The sequence below is a fragment of the Phaseolus vulgaris genome, chromosome 3 (assembly GCF_000499845.2).
Source record: "Phaseolus vulgaris cultivar G19833 chromosome 3, P. vulgaris v2.0, whole genome shotgun sequence".
In the NCBI taxonomy this organism is placed as follows: Eukaryota; Viridiplantae; Streptophyta; class Magnoliopsida; order Fabales; family Fabaceae; genus Phaseolus; species Phaseolus vulgaris.
Window position 1 is genome coordinate 49,384,125 of NC_023757.2, and position 19,269 is coordinate 49,403,393.

Consider the following 19,269-nt stretch of genomic DNA (forward strand, 5'->3'; position numbering starts at 1 on the left):
GAAAATCAGTTCAACTCATTTTTATCATTTATTTTCAACTAGAAAACTAAAATGAGTTTCTTCACAATGTTTCATATTATTTAGAGTCTAGACAAAGATAATTTATAAATATTTTCTCTTAATTTGCATCAAAAACTCTTTTTATGAATAAAATCATTGAATTTAAAAGTGAAGAATATCTTCAATATAATGACTTTTGTACCGGTACCGCCGGACGACTCACTGAGTCGGCCAGCACTCGGCCCACGCCGCCACCTAAGTAATAAAGAGATGATCGTGTTGTGCGCGTGACCGACCGCTCCATAATGTCCAAGTCAAAGGTTGACCGGATTAGCAAGGCTAGCCCATGGTTAAGGGTGACTTAACACGACCCTGAGCGCAAACCAGCTTCCTTAAACTGGCCCAACAATGAAGGCTAATTAAGGTAGTATAAATAATACGCATTTCAAGGAGAAAAGTACATTATTATCTACAGTACTCTAACCGAGTACCGACACCCTACTAACTTGAGCGTCGGAGTGTTTTCTGCAGGTACCACCTCCGCTTAAGGAGCATGATGATTGAGAGGAGAGAAGCACAACAGGGAGTGCGAATGCATTAAGGAGTATCAAGAGTGTTGGACCGACTGAACACAGGAGTAGGAGCAATTGTTCTCTAGGCCCCAAACCCATTCGAGAACAACTTTGATATTGAATGGAACTTTGTTATAAACCTACAAGTTTCATATCATATAACAATCAAGATTAAGATTAATTTATAAATATCATCGTCCTTTAATCTATAAAAGCTTATTTATAGGACATAATTGTTATTAAGCTAAATTATTAAGTTTTAAAGTACATAAAGAGTGTCTATTTTAGGTTATTAAGTTGGATAAATATTTTTGACTAAGATATTGTATTAGTGTTTTCAAATTTACAAGGTAAGAGAAAATTTCAAATATAAATATATATATATATATATATATATATATATATATATATATATCACTACTAGAAAATCATGAAATAGAAACCAATTTGTACAAACCAAAATAATTAGTTGCAATAGTAACTAAATTAGAGACCATTTTAGAAACTAAAAAGAAATTTGGTTTCTAAATTAGTTTATATTATTTTCTATTATTGTTAAATAGTTTCTAAATTGGTATCTAATTAGCAACCAAAATTTTTGCTACCAAATTTAGAAACTAAATAATTGGTAGTTAAAACCTTAATTGCTAATTAGATACCAATTTAAAAACTATTTAACAATAATAGAAAATAATATATTTTAATTTAGAAACTAATTTTTTTTTTAGTTTCTAAAATGGTGTCTATTTTAGTTCCTATTGTAACTAATTATTTTGATCTTTAAAAATTGTTTCTATATATAATTGTTCATACATTTTAATTATGTTAAACTCAAAAACTAAATACGAATCAGTATCACGATTTTTACTTGCACCTGCTCCCGAGGAGAGTTTAATGGAACCTTGGTAATCGATGTTGATGTTGAAGCACCACTTTTCTTTTCTTTTCTTTGGGGGCTTTGAATTTACAAAGGCAAAAGCCCAACCTTAACATGAAGTTGCAATGATCAAAATCCTTACCTATGATTTCTACATAAAAGAGGAAAGGTCATTGTATAAATGAGCATAAGAAAGATAAAAGCACTCAACATTAAACAAAATCCATACCCAAAAATTGAGTATTGAGTCTTCAACACGAGGAAGAGTGGGAAGATCTCAACTACCTATCGAACAAGAAAACTTTTCTATTTTCTCGATGTCTACCCTCTCATCACATGTTTGGCCCTAAATATGAATTTATCGGGTATTTGCCAATCAAGGAGAAACTAAAGTGTTTTATCCTAGAACATGAACAAAATCTTATTTATATCTCATTACTTCACTTCAAAAAAAACTTGCTTTTAATTGTATTGGTCTCTATTCAAAGAAACCTAATTGACATAGAGAACATATTTGAATTGGTAAAAGCATATAAATTCATTAATATTACAGTAATTAGTTACTATATTAACTAAATTAGATACTAATTTAGAGATTAAAAAATTAATCATATCTAAAAATAATAATTATTATTATTAATAAATTATAAAATAGTTTTTAATATTAATAAAAAATTAAATATTAAATTGATGTTATCCAAATAATTAATTCCCAAAAGAGAGAATATTTTGGGGAAAATAAAGTCAGAAATAGCTTATCTTGTAACGAAACTGTGCCTACCGTAATTATGTTTAACGTTTATCCAAACATGGACTTACAATGAATTTGGTATAGGAAATTTATTATTCGTGAGTACAAATTTAGTCTATTTGTCATCATTTTGGATATTTAGCATAGTTCAGTGGATTTGTGAAATAATTGCAGTGAGAAAATGATGTGTAATGTAGAGAGAGAGAGAGTGTGAGGGGATTTGTGGGTATAGTGGGTTTATCAGCATAAAAATATATATTGAATATATAGAACACTCAAAATGTTCCAATTCTGAGTATAAAATAAATGACTATATAAACAATATACATGCTTAGGATTAGGCCTACAAACACCCAAGCCTATTGTAGATACTCACTCAAATTATCTATAAACAAGTGAAATAAAAATCAATTTTAAAAACAAAAAATAATTAATTACTATAATAACTAAATTAAAAACTATTTTAAAAACTAAAAAAAATAATTTATAAATTAATTTTTACTATTGTTAAGTAGTTTCTAAATTGATATCTAATTAGCGATCAATGTTTTAACTATCAATTATTTAATTTTTAAAATTGATAGCAAATTTTTTTTATTATTAATTAGATATCAATTTAGAAACCATTTAACAATAATATAAACTAATTTAAAAACAATATTTTTTTTAGTCTCTAATAATTTTTACTAATAATTTTTTGTTTTTAAAATTGATCTCCCACCTCCTGTTAACACATCCACCCAAAAAAAAACCTTTTCAATTATAAACAACCTCTATATCTTAAACCTATTCACCTCACTAATTTTTCAACACGAGTGTTCTTATAACAAAATAAAAAATACAAATAGTAACAGTTCATTAATATATTATATATATATATATATATATATATATATATTGTGTGAACGGATTCTTATAGTCAATCAATTGCTTTCTACCAGACCTTGCTTGTACCTACCCTAGGCATTTCTAGGGTTCTTACTTTTTTTATAACATGCAGCAGACAAATTCTCAGAATTGGAGAAGTATAGTAGAAAGATATACGCGTACCCCACTTCTGTAGAAACAAAGAAGGAAAACGCGGAAGCATACATCACAGAGGTTTCAATGATGTGTCGTGTTCCGTAAAACAGTTTGAATGGACGATCAAAGATGATGAGATTAAAAAAAAACAAAAAGTTGTGTTACAAGACACTTAGTGTTGAAAGGGTCATAAGATATTCATTCACACTGAATAAAAATATGTGTGTGGTAGGGATGTAGTGGTTATTATTCAATTAACAAGAGTGATGGAAAATCACAAAGAAACAGTAACAGATATATATCACGATTGTGACTGTGATTTTACATATATATGTGTGTGAAAGCAAGATGCTTAATTAATCATACATAATTAGGTGTAAATAATGGAAAAGACTTTTAAACTGAAGTCTAATCTAACAAGGGAAACACAGGGATGTTTTTAATGTCTTTTTATTATATTATTTTAATAAGTTAAAATTTAATATTTATATTAAGTTTAACTTTATATATTTATTCAAATAATATATATATATATATATAGGATTCATAATCTTTAATTTGAAGAAACAACATAAATCAGGATGAAAAACAGTAAATGTAATTATATTGTAAAATAGTGGTGTGCAGGTGGGTGAGTAATTTATCTGTAGTATTTATTTTTTCTTTATTTTTATATGTAATAAAATAACAGCTTTAATTTTTAAAATTTTAAAATATAATTAAAGAGAAAATAGTAACATAAAATGTATAACAAAATTATCACGTTATATTGTTATGGATAATAAATTTATTAGCTTCTATATAATAATAAACTTAAATATATTTTAATTCCTTAAATTTGAACTAAATTTCGTGTATTCCTTTAAATTTAAAATTCATCTTTGTAATCTTTATAATTTAGAATATATCTCTATCCAAATGTCTTATACCTTAAAATTGACAAAAATAATACTAAAAGAAAAAAAAATATCGGGATTGAATATTTAATAATGATAAGAATCACTACAAAAGTTATTAGATAGATTAGTTTTAGAGATACAAAAAATTTATTTAATATATTAACTAAATTATATATTATTTTAGAAATTAAAAAATTATTAGTATTGAAATAATTTTTATTATTAATAAATAATTTTATAAATTAATATTCAATGCTAATTAATTATATTTTAGAGTTATAGCTAAAATTTTAGTTGTTAAATAGATTTGAAAACTATTTATTAGTAATATAAATTATTTTAAATATCAATTAATTTCTAAAATATTATCTAATATAGTTAATATAGTGATTAATCATCTTTAATTTTTAAATTTAGTTTCTATTTAATGATTTTTTTAATAAATAAATAATGAAAGTAAACTATCAACTAAAAAATTTATTATTTTTGTCATACAAATGAATCTTTAATAATAGAGGACAAAAGACTCGAACATTTTTTTTTATAAAAATTAACAGGTTAATATATTAATTATAAATTTCATAAAAAGTTATTCTAAAAGATTAGAAATATATTTAAAACAATAAAAATATTAAAATGTAAACTATAAGACTTGAAATATTTTGTAGAAATATAATTTTAAAATATATATAAAAAAAAAATTATAAGTATAAATTTTAATCAAAATAATAACTTTATCATTAAACTAAAAGTCTATTTAAGAACGTAGTATAAGTGTCAGTATGATAAATCTTTGTTACGGGATAATTAATGTCATGTATAACAAATTTAATTTAAAAAATAACCAATATTGTGAATAGGTGGAGAGGAAAAAATTTCTCAAAAATATGTTTGACTTAAAAGGTATTAGGAAAGCGTAGTATTAAAAATCTTTTTTTCTTTTATTGTATTCTTATCAATTGGTGACAGGACTAATTAAATGTCGGTGTAGACTAATCGAGATTATGATATATTGGATTACTCGAGCATTGTCATCTTCTTAACTCTCTAGATTTCCGTACGACTAGAATTATCACATAACTATTCTGTTTAATGTTAATCATGGTAAAATGATCTAAAATTATGATTAAGAACGTTTAAACTTACTAAACATAGATTCAATTATTTGTACAACTACCAATCCGATCCAAATAGTATAGATAGATGTATGTTCTAAGATAAAAAATAATGACTCTTTAATAATTAAAATATTTTTTTTTATTACTTGGATGTTGAATTGTAGTTATAAATATCTCCATAATTGAACATTGGATTGAGTTTGGTAAACATGAGTTTGGATCAATCTAATTACCTAATCAATATAAACCAAATATTATAGAGAAAATTTTGGCTTCGTTTATTATCAGTTCAATTTGAATTATAAAATTAAAAAAATTACATATGTTTAGGTATCGAATTTGAACATTAGAACCCGAAACAATCCAAACAAACCTCCATATTAATTACTTCAAAAAAAAATTATGTGCTTAATTCTATAATTTATGCTGTCAAAACAAATTGTATAATATTTATTGTCTAGATCTTTCAATGTTATAACTTTATATTATATAATTCTATACTTTTAATTATTTTTTTTACATTATTCATTTTAGTTTGGATTGATTTTGTTATCTTATTTTTCATGTTATTTTTTATTAATTAATTAGATGATCCAATGACCCGGTTTCAGTTAACGAATGTGGACGGGTTACGAAAAATTCTTTGACAAAAACGGGTTCAACCTTAACCAACCTGAAATATTCAAATATGGCCGAAAAAAATGAAATAAATAATAAATAATTCAATATTAATATATTGAATTATCAAATGGTTCCTTTTTTGAAATAAATTAATATTTTTGAAAGAGTTTTTAAAAACTTCTTTATTAAAAATAATTCTATATTTTTGAATAGCAAAGTGTATCGAGAATAGATTCTTAAAGATATAAGGGTTATAATATTTTGATAACTAAATTTTTCTCTATACTCATTATATAATTTTTTATTAATTAACTTAATTTATATTTGAATTAAATGTCTCGATTCGTTATTTTATTATTAAAATTAGTTGTTTTTTTAAGCAGTTATGAATATTTATTTTTTCAAAAACATAGATGTTATTCTTTCACTTTCACTGTAGTAACCAATAATTAATTGTAGTACTTCTGGGCGCCGCCGTACCATGCAAAAAGACAGCCACTATTATATTATGCCCACAGATTTTATTGTACTGAAGGACACCTTTTCACTTCAAATCAAATATGAAGAGAAAATAATTTGGAAAAGAAGGTCATGTTGTTTTAATTAAATAGTTGTCTTTTTTAACATTTTTATTATTATTATTATTTTATATTTATATTTTTTCCACAACTCATGCTTAGTGATATTTGAATGGAAGAAGGTGAAATTTTGACAACCTTTAAACTTTCTTTTTGGAAAATATTAAAACCTTTATTTTCAATATTCAAAAGTCTATTTTCTCATGTGAGATGAGTTAATTTTGTCTGAAATAGAGATGCTTTTGGGTATCTATTCATCTCAATAAACCTATAAATGGTTTTTCAACCTGGTTTGTCTCTTTTCCTTTAGATTTTTTGCATGATGCCTTGTCAACTAATATTAAGATGTTGTCATCTTTATTTGATAAATTTTGTGTGACAGTGTCATAATTCTCAGAAAATCTGAATGTCACTTTAATTGTTTGAACTATAATAAGAAACTAGAGATTTCTTGTGTGTATTTCTCCAATGATAAAAAGAACTTCAAAAGATATTTATTTTTAAATCAATTAATATGATTAATTCTTTTCTTAGTTCTTGTGGATTTTTTTATTTATAAATGAGATGCAATAAGCATTTCTTAAACAAATTATATTTTGAAGAAAATGAACTCTTGAATAGTGTATGAATTATTCAATGAAATTAATTCTTATAAATAAAAGAAAAAGTGCAATGATTAGCAGTAATTGGCAAGTGGATATTTGGGATTGGGAATTGGTCACAGGCAACACCCTGGGACCCACAGAGACCATTTATCAGGACCACAACCATCACAGCCGTGACAGGCAGGTGAGGCAATGATAGTTGCTGTTGGTGGCTCTTTTTTTAGGGCAGTGCAGTGTCTTGGTCGCAGGTCAAACCAGTCACCGCCACTGCCACCGAGATTGCCACGCTTTTTCCTTTCTCTTTCCTCGACTTGGTCCCTTCTCCCCACCACCATTTTCATTTCGTCACTCGTACTATTTTCCTTCATAATCTCTCTTTCTCTCCTCCTTCCTTCAAACTCATAATCTTAAACATGGTTCTTCATTATTTTCAGTGCCATGCTTCGCTTTCAGTCAAGATTAAATCTCTTCCTTTTTTCATATTTTTTCCTTTCGTGGGTTGCTATCCTAATTGAATGCTCCCCACTTAAGCCTTAATCACCATCAATTCTGCTTTGTAACTATTTCTTTTCTTGATCTTTTTTGTTGGGTGGGGCACTTATGGCCTATGAGGGAAGGACATCGTCAATTGAGCAAAAGTGGGACTTTTTTTTTTTGTTTTTGTTTTTTTGGAGGTAATAAGAAAAGATAATTATGAGCTTCCACACGTGCTACACTTTACTTTTGATAAAGTTTCCTTGGAACCGTTGGGTTTTGTTGTTCGTGGTGCTCGTGCTTCTTCTCAATGGTAGAGCTGCACGAAAGCACTGTGAACTCTCTGAATTCTCCTTCACACGATCAACTTAGTGGCGATTTTGCTGTTTTAACAAGTGCTCATTTGACGCCTCTGACTTCACTGTTTGAAAGATTCTTTAATTATTGATGGTGGGTAGTGGCATGTTTGGAGTGTGCGATGATGATGATTTGGAATTAATCGACTTGGCTCTGTTGGAAGGCTTCTTCTTATCGTCTTCGCTATAGAGGGTAATTCATTTCTCCCTCTTTCTGTGCTATTGTGTAATCCAAATTACTTTCAACCCTCACATTCTATTCTCATCTTATGTTCAAATTGTTTCCAATATACTAAACTCATGTCATCTCATAGAACGGATTATTTGTTTGCCTCTTTTTCATGTTCCAGACTGGCTTCAATTTCTTTGTTCGGCAGTTTGATTTCAGTGTAAATTGACTGAAAGATGAAAATCAAGATTTATGTTTAAGTTCATTTATACGATTTGCAAAACTTGTAGACTTGCAGTAGTATCGTTTAGGTAATGATGATACCATAGATTCACTTTATTGGCTGGAATATCCCAACTTGAATCCCCAAATCTTCTCTTTCCCTTCTTATGCTTACTTTCATGTGGGGGTTTTACTGCGTTTTGAGATTAATACTACCCGGGACACTCTTTCGTAGTAACTTCTGAGTTTTGAATATTGCAGAAAAGGTATTACCTTAACTGCTGAAAACCATAAATTAATAGGAGTTAGATACTTAACACGTTGTAATTTCTCTTTAAAGCTCTATGCATGATTTTGTATAAGAAGTGAACTAACTAGCTTAATGTTCTTTCCCTTTGTAGCCTAGGATACTCTCCTGAATGGGAACTGATGGCAGTGAACTGGTAGAGACATTACCAAATCCTTCCTCTTTTAAGGTACTGGAAAGAATTGAATTTGATTATGTTATATTGAGGATGCTTATTATTGACATTGTACATTCAGTTCTTCTTAAATTGGTACTGTTTGGATGGATTCATTTTTTATTAAAAAAATATAAACCATTTCCTCAGTCAATCACTGAGTTATACTTTTCAAATTAATTGCCTTTGTTCTTTTTTTTCTTCTTGTATCTGTTTGATCTAGAAGAAAAAGGCGCTGACTTTATAGCTTGCCTTTGACTTTTAAGATATGTGGGTGCTTTTTCAAAGAAGAATGTTTGGTGGACACCCCAATGGAAGTCTATACCCAGTCGGAGAAAGAAATAGTGAAGAGAGAAGTGATAAATGTCGTAGGTGGTATTATATGATAAAAATAGATAGATAGATAGATAGAAAGGAAAAAAAGAAAAGGGGTATTAATTGAGTATTTGCACTATTGGGGTGTTAAAAATAATACTCCTTTTCGACTACTTTGCATATTGGAACTAAGAATTTTATTGATTGTAATTTCGTGTTTGAAGGTGCATCGTGCAATGTGCACGGAACTCAGGAAATTAGTTGCTAGAATCTTGCGGATAATTCCACGTATAGAAGAAGCACGTCCTTGCGGAATGCAGGCTCTGTGTTTGCTCAACAGTGCAATTGACAAAGCCGCACAACTACTACTATACTGCTCTGAATCTAGTAAACTCTACCTGGTGTGTAGTTCTTCTTATTATTTCAGCTATTCTTTGCAAAATTCAAATTTTTTCAAACAAATGATCGTATCAACAGTTGTACTATCACATCAAATTGAGCAAAGATATGGATAAACAATTATTATGATGCGTAGAAAATTATTGAGCAACTGCAGTTACATATGATATAATCATTGATTATGGTAGTAGCAAGCTAATTCAGTTGGTTCTAATATCACTTTCAGGCAATGACAGGGGATTCCATACTCTCAAAATGCCAGAAGGCAAGAAAATCGATAGTAAAAAACTTAGTCCAGATTCTGAATATGGTTCCGGTGATGTTGGCTGCAGAGGTTAGTCCAATTTTATTTGTCTTGTATTGCTAAATAGCCACATGTGAATCAGACAGTTCTCATAATTCATAAAATCCATTTGATGATTAAATGAAATATATCCACACAATGCTGAAGAATTTGTTTTCTAGTTGAATATTGTGGATGGCCGCATTATTGATGCTTTGAAATATCTGATTTTTTGTTTTATTTTATTCACTGCATTGGCTTGTTCTGTTTGTTACATTGTATATTCATTTTAATGCTTTTTGTTGGTGTTGCAATGTCTCTTTGCAGATTTCTCTACTAATTGGTGATCTTGAGTGTGTTACATTTGGCCTCAACTCAGCGGAAGAAGCAGCTGGGAAGGTTTTGAAACAATTGCTCCAGCAAGATTCTTCAACATCAGATAATGATTCAATGGAAGAATCTGAAATAAAACATTTTCAGTTTGTAGCAGCAAGACTTAGTATTACATCCTCATCGGCCATCTTAATAGAGAAACGATCGATTCAGAAGTTGCTAAAACAAGTCAGACCAAATAAACAGCAAAAAGAGATTGTCTTGAAAAATCTTTTGTATCTCCTTCTAAAGCACAAAAAATCAATCACCGGAGAACAAATTGAGGTCTATTTCCAAAGTGAAGGACCAATCACAACTGAGAACTCAGTTCACGAGTCTCAAAGCATCCTTCCTGTCAAGTCAGGCCCATACTTGAACCATGATCAATATAGGACTCAGGCCAATGAGTTGGGCAGACTTACACCTCCTGAGGAATATACATGCCCAATATCTTTAAGGTTGATGTATGACCCTGTTGTCATTGCTTCAGGAGAAACATATGAAAGGATGTGGATACAAAAGTGGTTTGATGAGGGTAATACTATATGCCCGAAAACAAAAAAGAAACTGGAACATATGGCATTGACTCCAAATGTTGTCTTCAAGGACCTAATATTAAAGTGGTGTGAAACTAATGGAGTCTCCATTCCTGACCCAAATAGACAAGTGCAACATTTGCATTCATGGGAAGCTTCCTTCAATTCCATTAAGAGTTTTGGAAGTTCTTTGTATGATTTAAACTTCCAAATGGATCTTAGTAACTTGTCACTTGGATCTTTAGAGACCAGTTATAATTCAGATTCCTTTCATGCTAAGGCCAATCATGGCTTAGATTTGATATTGAACAAGACCGGTGCCAATTCTCCCAGGCATCAATCTCATGCAGGGATTCATGATGTTGTTCTGATGCCCTTGTCTAAACTCCATGAACGTCAATGGAAATCTCAATGCCAACTCATTGAAGATATGAAAATAGATTTCAAATGCAATAACCATACTCTTTGCTCTGTGCCATCTGAGAATTTCATTGACCCACTCACGAGATTTCTGAGCACTGCCTGTGAGAGACATGATGTAAAAGCTCTGAGATCTGGAACTAAATTGCTGTTGGAATTTATGAAGTGCTGCCGGTACAACTTCTTTTTCCCTTGCAATTTGGTTCTTGGTTCATTGTTAGTTATTTCGATTAGCTTGCATTTGTCTGGTTTAATTTGTTACCTTGTTAATTTTATGGATTTTTTTAACAATTATCGGTTGAAAAGCTAGATTTACGTGGTGTAGAGTAACAAGGAAAGATACTTGAACTTTTCTTCTATGTTAAAACTCATTCCAAGTACTTGGCCAATACATTAAGATTATTGTTTCTTTTAATTTTGAATATTTATCTTTGTTCGTGTTTTTGATATTGGAATGACTTCTTTGTGCTTTTCATGTAGCAATGGTATGACCAATTTAAGTGAAGATACATGCATTATGTTGGCAAGTCTTCTTGACACAGACGTGATTGGTGAAGCTCTTACCATAATGGGAGAGTTGGCAGGAAACTGGTGTGAGAAAGCTAACATTGCTGCTTCCACTGTACTCACTTCTATTTCAAAGATCCTTGATTTGGGTAGCAAAGAGTTCCAAGGAAAAGCTATTAAAATAATGCTTAATTTTTCATCCAATAGTCAAATTTGTCACTACATGGTATCTCTCGGATGCATCCCAAAATTACTGCCATTTTTTGAAGATAAAACCCTTTCAAGAGACTGTATACATATTTTGAAAAACCTTTGTGATACTGAAGAGGGTAGGGTTTCTGTGGTTGAAACAAAAGGATGCATATATTCTGTTGTTGAAATACTTGGGACTGGCAGTGATGAGGAAAAAGAACCGGCACTTGATATTCTACTCTCTTTATGCTCTCAACGTGTGGAATACTGTCAGATGATTATGGATGAGGGGATTATTCCTTCTCTTGTGGACATCTCCAATTCAGGAAGTGATATGGCAAAGGCTTTTGCACTTGAACTACTACGTCTTTTGAGGACGGAGTTTGAGGATGAAGACTCCTATGAGCCAAATTTCAATGCCTCTCAAGAATCTACCAATCTCTATCAAGAAAAGAAATCACCAAAGAAACCTTCCATTTTGAAGAGACTATCAATCTTCTCAAAATCCAGTTCAGTTGCACCAAAAAACAAGAGATGAAAATGAGTTTCTATGCATTTTGACCTTTTATATATACCCTCCATAACCTTTTTGTGGGGGACTACAGATTATGCTGATAAGAGACATTTTTAATTTCTGGATGGCAGATAGGATTTTTAGATTGCCTCTTTTAATATTTTCTGACCAAGCCATGCCAAATCTCGCCTTGAAGCATTTATAGCCTGCTGCATAATTTTGTTCAGTAACTGCTAACTGCATAAAGTAGTGTTTTTTCTTCTGGTGTCTAGTTATTTTAGCATGTCAAGTCAGTGATAGGGAGATAATTGAGTAGTTCTCCTCTTTCTCCTCTCCTCCCGAGATGTTAAAGGGATGTTTGTCGCTTGTAACTTGGTGGTCACGGATAGTTATAGGAACAGCCTTCGTTGCTACGGCATTGACCTTCCTTTCCATTTCGTATTGTATATTTTTAACTATATATTTTGAGAACTGATTTTAAGGTAGATATTTTGAATGGTTTATATGGTTCAAATATCATACTCTGTCTATCTTATCATATTTTATGTTCAGAACTCCTTTTCATTGAAACCGTCTTCTAACACTAACCATTAACAAACATTCACATAATATCTGCGACTATTTCTTTTCCCTTTAACCCCTTTTTGCTTTCATGGATGTAATGTTCAAGAGGAAGGATGTGAGTGGATATCCATGGTTTGGATCAAGGGATGTGCAGGGAAGTGAAGGAGAGGATATACGTGTGAACAGTAAATATCCTCTCCCCTCAAAATGAAGAGATGTAGAAGGAAAGTCATGTCAGCATCCCTTATTCCCAAATTTACCCTCATTTAAATGTATCACAATGCTTCATTGGAATGTATTAGTATTTTAAAAAATTTATTGTACAATGTTTAAAATATATATATATATATATATATATATATATATAATATTTAAAATGAAGAAACAAATCATAATAAATTTTAAGGAAGTTTTAAGTTTGTTTATTATTTTATAAAATATTATAAATCAGTGTAAAAAAAATATAGTTAAATAAAATATTTCATTTATATATTAGTTATTAGAGTAGATCAGGTGATACCTATTTTTCAAGTTCTAATCAGATATTTTATTAAATGTGGTTGAATTTAATTTTTCTTAAAGAAAAAAATATACTATATCTAATTAAAATTGAAAATATTACCTGAGTTGGATCATGGTCATCACCAAAAGGTTATACTAAACATTTTTCATTTTATTTTATACTAAATATTTAATTTGTTCAATACAAAAAAATCCCTAAAAACAATCCATCACTTAAAATAATTTTATTCTAACTTAAATTATTCATTAGAAACTGAAAATATAATTAATATATTTTCACGTATTTTTACATAATTTATTGATAAAAACTACACTTTATTATAAATATTAGTTATTAAATAAATTTAACTAACACAAATATTTAATAAAATAAAAAAAATTAATTATTGAACTATATCGGATTATACTACTAATACGTTTTTATCCTTATTTTTTATGAAATCCTTTTCTATGGTTAATTAAGTTATATTTTTGTTATGTTGTATTTTTTAGATTGCTTTATTGTGAAGTTTTTTAATATTAAAAAATAGTAATTTTTTATTTATATAAGATGTGATTTATTTTTTAATTTTATAGTATATGTTTAATATTTAAAGAAATTATTTGAAATTCTGTTTTTATTTATTTGTTATGTTTATATTAATATATTTCTATATATAGTTATTATGTTTATGAGTTATAATTTATTTTATTATAATTTTTTATGAAATTTTTTTTTATTGTTAATTACGTTATATTTTTGTTGTTGTAGTATTTTTTATTTTTCATTTCTAGAGGGTTTTTAATAGGGATGGCAAAGCGGGCCAGCCCGCCCCGCATTGGCCCGCCCCGCGTTTGGTCCGCAAAAATGCGGGACGGGTTGGCCCGCCCCGCAAAGTTATTGCGGGCTAGAATTCCCGACCCGCCCCGCATAAGAGCTGGCCCGCAGGTTTTTTCTTTTTTTAAAAAAAATTAAATATTTATTTTTTTACATTTTGTTATTAAAAAATTGTCAAATTAAACCTATATATTTGTTATTATCAAACCTAATTTTTTTCCCTTCCTTTTCAAATATAGTCAAACATCAAAACATTAAGATAAATATCAAATATCACTATTCTTCCACTTCCAAAACATTAAAAATACCTAATTCCAAAACATTAAACATAAACATTAATTCAAAAACATTAAACATAAACATTATTGACATTCTTCCATTTCAATAACATTGGATGCCACCTTAGTAGAACCTTCATCCATTTTTTCATAATTATAATTTTCCCCGTCATCTGCATATATTAAAACAATGACAATTAATTAATTAATTTTTCATAAAAATAATACAATAAAAATAAGATAACTTTTGGCTCAATTGATGGTTTGGTCATCGGTAACTTCTAAAATACCCTCTGCTTATTTCTCCTTCTCTAACTGGTGTCTTGCTCCTTTATCGTGTTTGAAATTGATTTAATTGGCATGACCCAGTTTAGGTTGCTCTGCTGCTATTAAGTGTCAATATTTTTTTCTTGCGGGTTTGCGGGCCAGCCCGCCCCGCCCCGCAACTGGCCCGCGCGGGTTGCGGGCTAATGCGGGGTGGGCTAATGCGGGTTGAAAAAGTCATCCCGCCTCGCGTTTTTTACCTGCGGGCCGGCCCGCATGGCCCGCCCCGCTTTGCCATCCCTAGTTTTTAATATTAAAAAATAATATCTTTTTATTTATATAAGATTTGATTTATTTTTCAATTTTATTACTTGAACTTCTGTTTTTATTTAATTTGTTGAATACATATTTTTTTTCTAATTATAGTTTTTATATTATACATATTTACATTTAACATATATTTTTTTAATTATAATTTTTAAATTTACGAAATGTGTGAAAGTTTTTCATTTTTAAACAAAAACAACTCATTTTATTATTAATTTTTTTAATAGGTAAGGGTTAATTTGTAAAGTTACAATTCACACCTTTAAACAAAATTAAAATTTCATCATAATCATCACATCACTCACAAACTCCCATAAACTTTCCTCACACATTCCCTAACATACCCCAATTCAAACACCCTCACTTTCTTCACACTTTCCTCACACATCCACTCCCTCAAATTCTCACACATCCCCTCCTCAATCCAAACAGAGCCTAAAAGAATAGCAACCATGATAGAAGATTAATCTCTGTTATGCGTAAGAGTAAGTATAATCAATATGCTACACCAGTGTGTATATGTGAACTGTGTTTAACATCAAACTAGTTTTATACTTAGTTAGGCAGATAAAGAGATAGATTGAACTGTTTTTTTTATTGTAATACTGTCACTTTTTAGAGTATACATTATAGGACAAGAAGAGAGGAACAAGCCATTTCAATATTTCACTCAACAATTCTACAGGGATTATGCAAAACAATAAAGCTTTTTATCTCGTTGCTATATGGTGGTTCAGATGCAAGTGTTCCTTCACAAGTTGCAGCATAATCTGCATAGAATAAGAAAAGGAAACAATAGAACTAAAACTCTGATCCCTTGAAGATTCTATGCACATCTCTGTAGATCCGTCCAGAATTGAAAAAATATTATGTTTAAATCAATCAGATTACATATGAAAAGTGACTTCATTTAATGTAATTAGTTCTTTTAATAATCATTTTAAGAGTGCTGCATTTTCCCTCTCGTTTTAAAAGTGAAACTAAACAACCTTTTTTTCTGTTTTAAAAATTAGGTTTAAATAATTATCAAATCTTTTAAAAACTTAAAAACTAGTATAATCATTTTGTTATCCAAATTTGTTATTTTTAATTTTAAACCTAATTTTAAAACCAATCGTTGCTGTTCCTTTTTACCAAATAGAACAAGTACAATAAAAAAATTAGATTTTCACTACCACACCCTAATTTCAGCCTTTAAAAACTTGAAAACTTAAACTAAAATATCGTCCTTTTGTTGTTGTTGTTGTTTTCTTGTTCAATTCAACATCCTTCCCCATTTGGTTTCTCTTCCCAGTAGTTGAAGAAGCTTGAAAAATAAAAGCGGGGAAAGAAAAAGGAGAGAGGTAGGGTTGTTTGAGGTTTCAGAAATGGCAGCAGAATCATCAGAGGGCGAAGAAGAAACAAAGTTGAGCGGAGGAAACCAATTGCTGATGGTTGACGATGACTTAACGGAGATGGGGAAAAAAGCCGCTTGGAGCGTCAGTTCTTGCAAACCCGGTAACGGTGTTTCCTCTCTCCGTGACGATAACCTCGAAACCTATTGGCAGTAACTCCTTCACTCGCTACACTCTCTTTCTCTTATCTTCACTCGCATTCTCAATCACGCTCTCCGTGCTTTCAGATCCGACGGAGCGCAACCCCATTTGGTTAATATTCAGTTTCAGAAGAAAGTTAGACTTCAAGTACGTGCACGGCACACCCCTCTTGCAAATAAAATTTAACTATGCTTTCTAAGTGCTAAATTTGTAATCTTTTTTGTTGTTGCAGCTAATTGTGCTGTACGTGGATTTCAAGCTGGACGAGAGTTACACGCCTAGCAAAGTTTCCATCCGTGCCGGTGATGGGTTTCACAACTTGAAGGTAATTTTATTAGTTTGGGTTTGATTGAGAAGGTTGATTTGGTTGTTGTGGTTGTTGATGAATGATGGGTTTGGGAACATTTGTAGGAGATTAAGACCGTGGAACTTGTGAAGCCAACTGGGTGGATCTATCTATCGTTGTCTGGAGTTGATCCTAGGTAAGTATTTTCTGGTCAGTGTGTGTGTGTGAGTGTTTAATGGGGGACATGATAGTTTATTGTAGGGAATTTAAGGGAACCTCAGTGAAAGTGAACCAATCCTGTTTTTTCTAGTTTGTCTGAATAAATTTCTCTATAAACACTTACAGAAGAAAAAAAAAAGATTTTGACAAGTCTTGTGTCGAGGGATTAATACAACACTCCTCTTTTAGTCAGACTTGGGACTGGCAATGATTGCACTTATAGAGTTAAGGTGTCATGTGACTGACTTCATCTAGCTACTGTTGTATTGTTGGAGTGATAAGATCAACATGGACCATGCATTTTGATTAAATTGTGTTTGAGGCAATATGCTGTGCCTACTGCTTAATGTTCTTCTGAAGAAGTGACTGAATTCTTGGCTTTTTTTTGTTGAAGTCTAACTGATTTTTATTTGAATTCTTACTCCTTATATATCTGGATTTATGTTCAAGGCTTTGAGGATGTTTTCCAATTGTGAACTGAGAAATTAGATAGGGTAGGATATGTAGTCATACTACTTGAAGATGTGTTTGTTGGTACATAGGAATGTAATAATCAGTTCTTGTTTCATTTCATCTGTTGAACCACTGGATTGATTGTCTTTCATTGTTACCCTAAAATTGATATTGTGAATGAGTCTCAATGGTTGTAACCAAAATAATGCAATGTAACTTAAGGACTGCTTCTCCTTCGTATTAGCATACTTGTTAATTGAATCTTGTAATTGTCTTTCACCAATCACAGGGATACCTTTGTGAACACTTTCATGTTGCAAATTGCTGTGTTGTCAAACCATCTCAATGGAAGGGATACTCATGTGCGGCAAATCAAAGTTTATGGGCCTCGACCGTGAGTCTCCCTTTACTTTTGAAACAATTTCTTTGATGCAGTTATAAATTTATTAATTAATGTCTTTCTATGTAAACCACTGTTGCAGGAATCCTATTCCACACCAGCCATTTCAATTTACTTCAAGGGAGTTCATCACCTACTCTTCTATAAGATGATAGTTTATGGTAAAAGTAAATGAAGCCAACCTGGTTTTAAATCAAAGGATGCCGCCATTAAGTGATTGTATCATCTGGAATATCTGAAACCAAATCACTACTGACCGAAATGTCAAATATATTTCACTTCAATATTCTTAAAAATTGTCATCAGTAAATGTGGCCATCAGTAATTCAGTACCCTCTGTGCCTGTCAAGTATTTACATTTTGTTTTACATGTGTTTGTGCTCTATGGTAGTAGCTGGAGATTCAAATTCAAGAGTTCTATATTTATTGACAAAACAACTTGTGCATTGTGTGAAATTTATTCCCTCTTTGTCATCATCATTGTTTCTTACTTCTCACCGAAAAACTATGATGAAAATTGGCACTAAGGCCAAGATACCATTGTCTAGTATTGGTTCATGTAATTCCACTGCTAGAGAATATATTCTACAAGCAACTTCTGTGTTATTCTTTCCAGGATTCTAATGTGGTTACTAGCTAATAGTAACTTCAAATAAATCAATATCTCATTCCAATGTGCTTGTCTCTTCTATCTTGACATTTTCTGTTTGGATTATTTTGCCTTGAGATGTTGTCTCCATTTGTTTTATGATTAATTTACAGAGTAACTTAAATCATTATTTTACACCTTTTGTAGACACAAATGATAAAATTGAATGTTGACTAGTTTTGGGGTTCATAACTTAAGACGGCTTTTCATTACTCTAAAATTTATATTGGACCTGAAAGACTAAAAGTGTGGAGGCATTCTAAATCGTTGAAAAGACTGTTTCTTCCTGCACCTCCATACCTTCTTCTCTCACTTTCATAAATTTTCAAATTTCCAAAAATACCCCTCTATAATATATAATATATCGGATTACGTAATCAGGAAGTTAAGTCTTTTTTCATATGCATGATTAGTTTCTGAATTACATAATCTGGAAGTCTTTTTTCAGAAGTATGATTACTTCCTAGATTACATAATCCATAAGTCTTATTTAGTTTTCGGATTATGTAATCCGGAAGTCTTTTTTTAAATGAGTTCCCGAATTACATAATCCGAAAATTACTCTATGGGAGTAGCACAAGAAGGATAAAAATGTATTTTCATGTTGTGTATGAGGTGGCAGAAGAAAATGTGGAGGTGCAGGAAGAAACAGTACGTTGAAAAACAATGTGATGAATAATTGATTGACTCC

At 30.5% G+C, this 19,269-nt stretch overlaps 2 protein-coding genes across 2 annotated transcripts; both read left to right on the forward strand.

Moving 5' to 3' along the window:
• The first annotated feature begins 7,222 nt into the window (after positions 1-7,222).
• Positions 7,223-12,765, forward strand: LOC137808396 (U-box domain-containing protein 5-like). The gene is made up of 6 exons (XM_068609475.1): positions 7,223-8,067; positions 8,667-8,741; positions 9,266-9,442; positions 9,667-9,774; positions 10,051-11,225; positions 11,532-12,765. Exons 2-6 carry the CDS (start codon positions 8,685-8,687, stop codon positions 12,286-12,288), a joined length of 2,274 nt encoding a protein of 757 aa, XP_068465576.1. The 5' UTR covers positions 7,223-8,067; positions 8,667-8,684; the 3' UTR covers positions 12,289-12,765.
• Positions 12,766-16,259: 3,494 nt separating this feature from the next.
• Positions 16,260-18,535, forward strand: LOC137808397 (anaphase-promoting complex subunit 10). The gene is made up of 6 exons (XM_068609476.1): positions 16,260-16,582; positions 16,658-16,718; positions 16,804-16,896; positions 16,983-17,053; positions 17,819-17,923; positions 18,012-18,535. The coding sequence occupies exons 1-6, from the start codon at positions 16,404-16,406 to the stop codon at positions 18,079-18,081; spliced, it is 579 nt and encodes a 192-aa protein (XP_068465577.1). The 5' UTR covers positions 16,260-16,403; the 3' UTR covers positions 18,082-18,535.
• Positions 18,536-19,269: the final 734 nt, after the last annotated feature.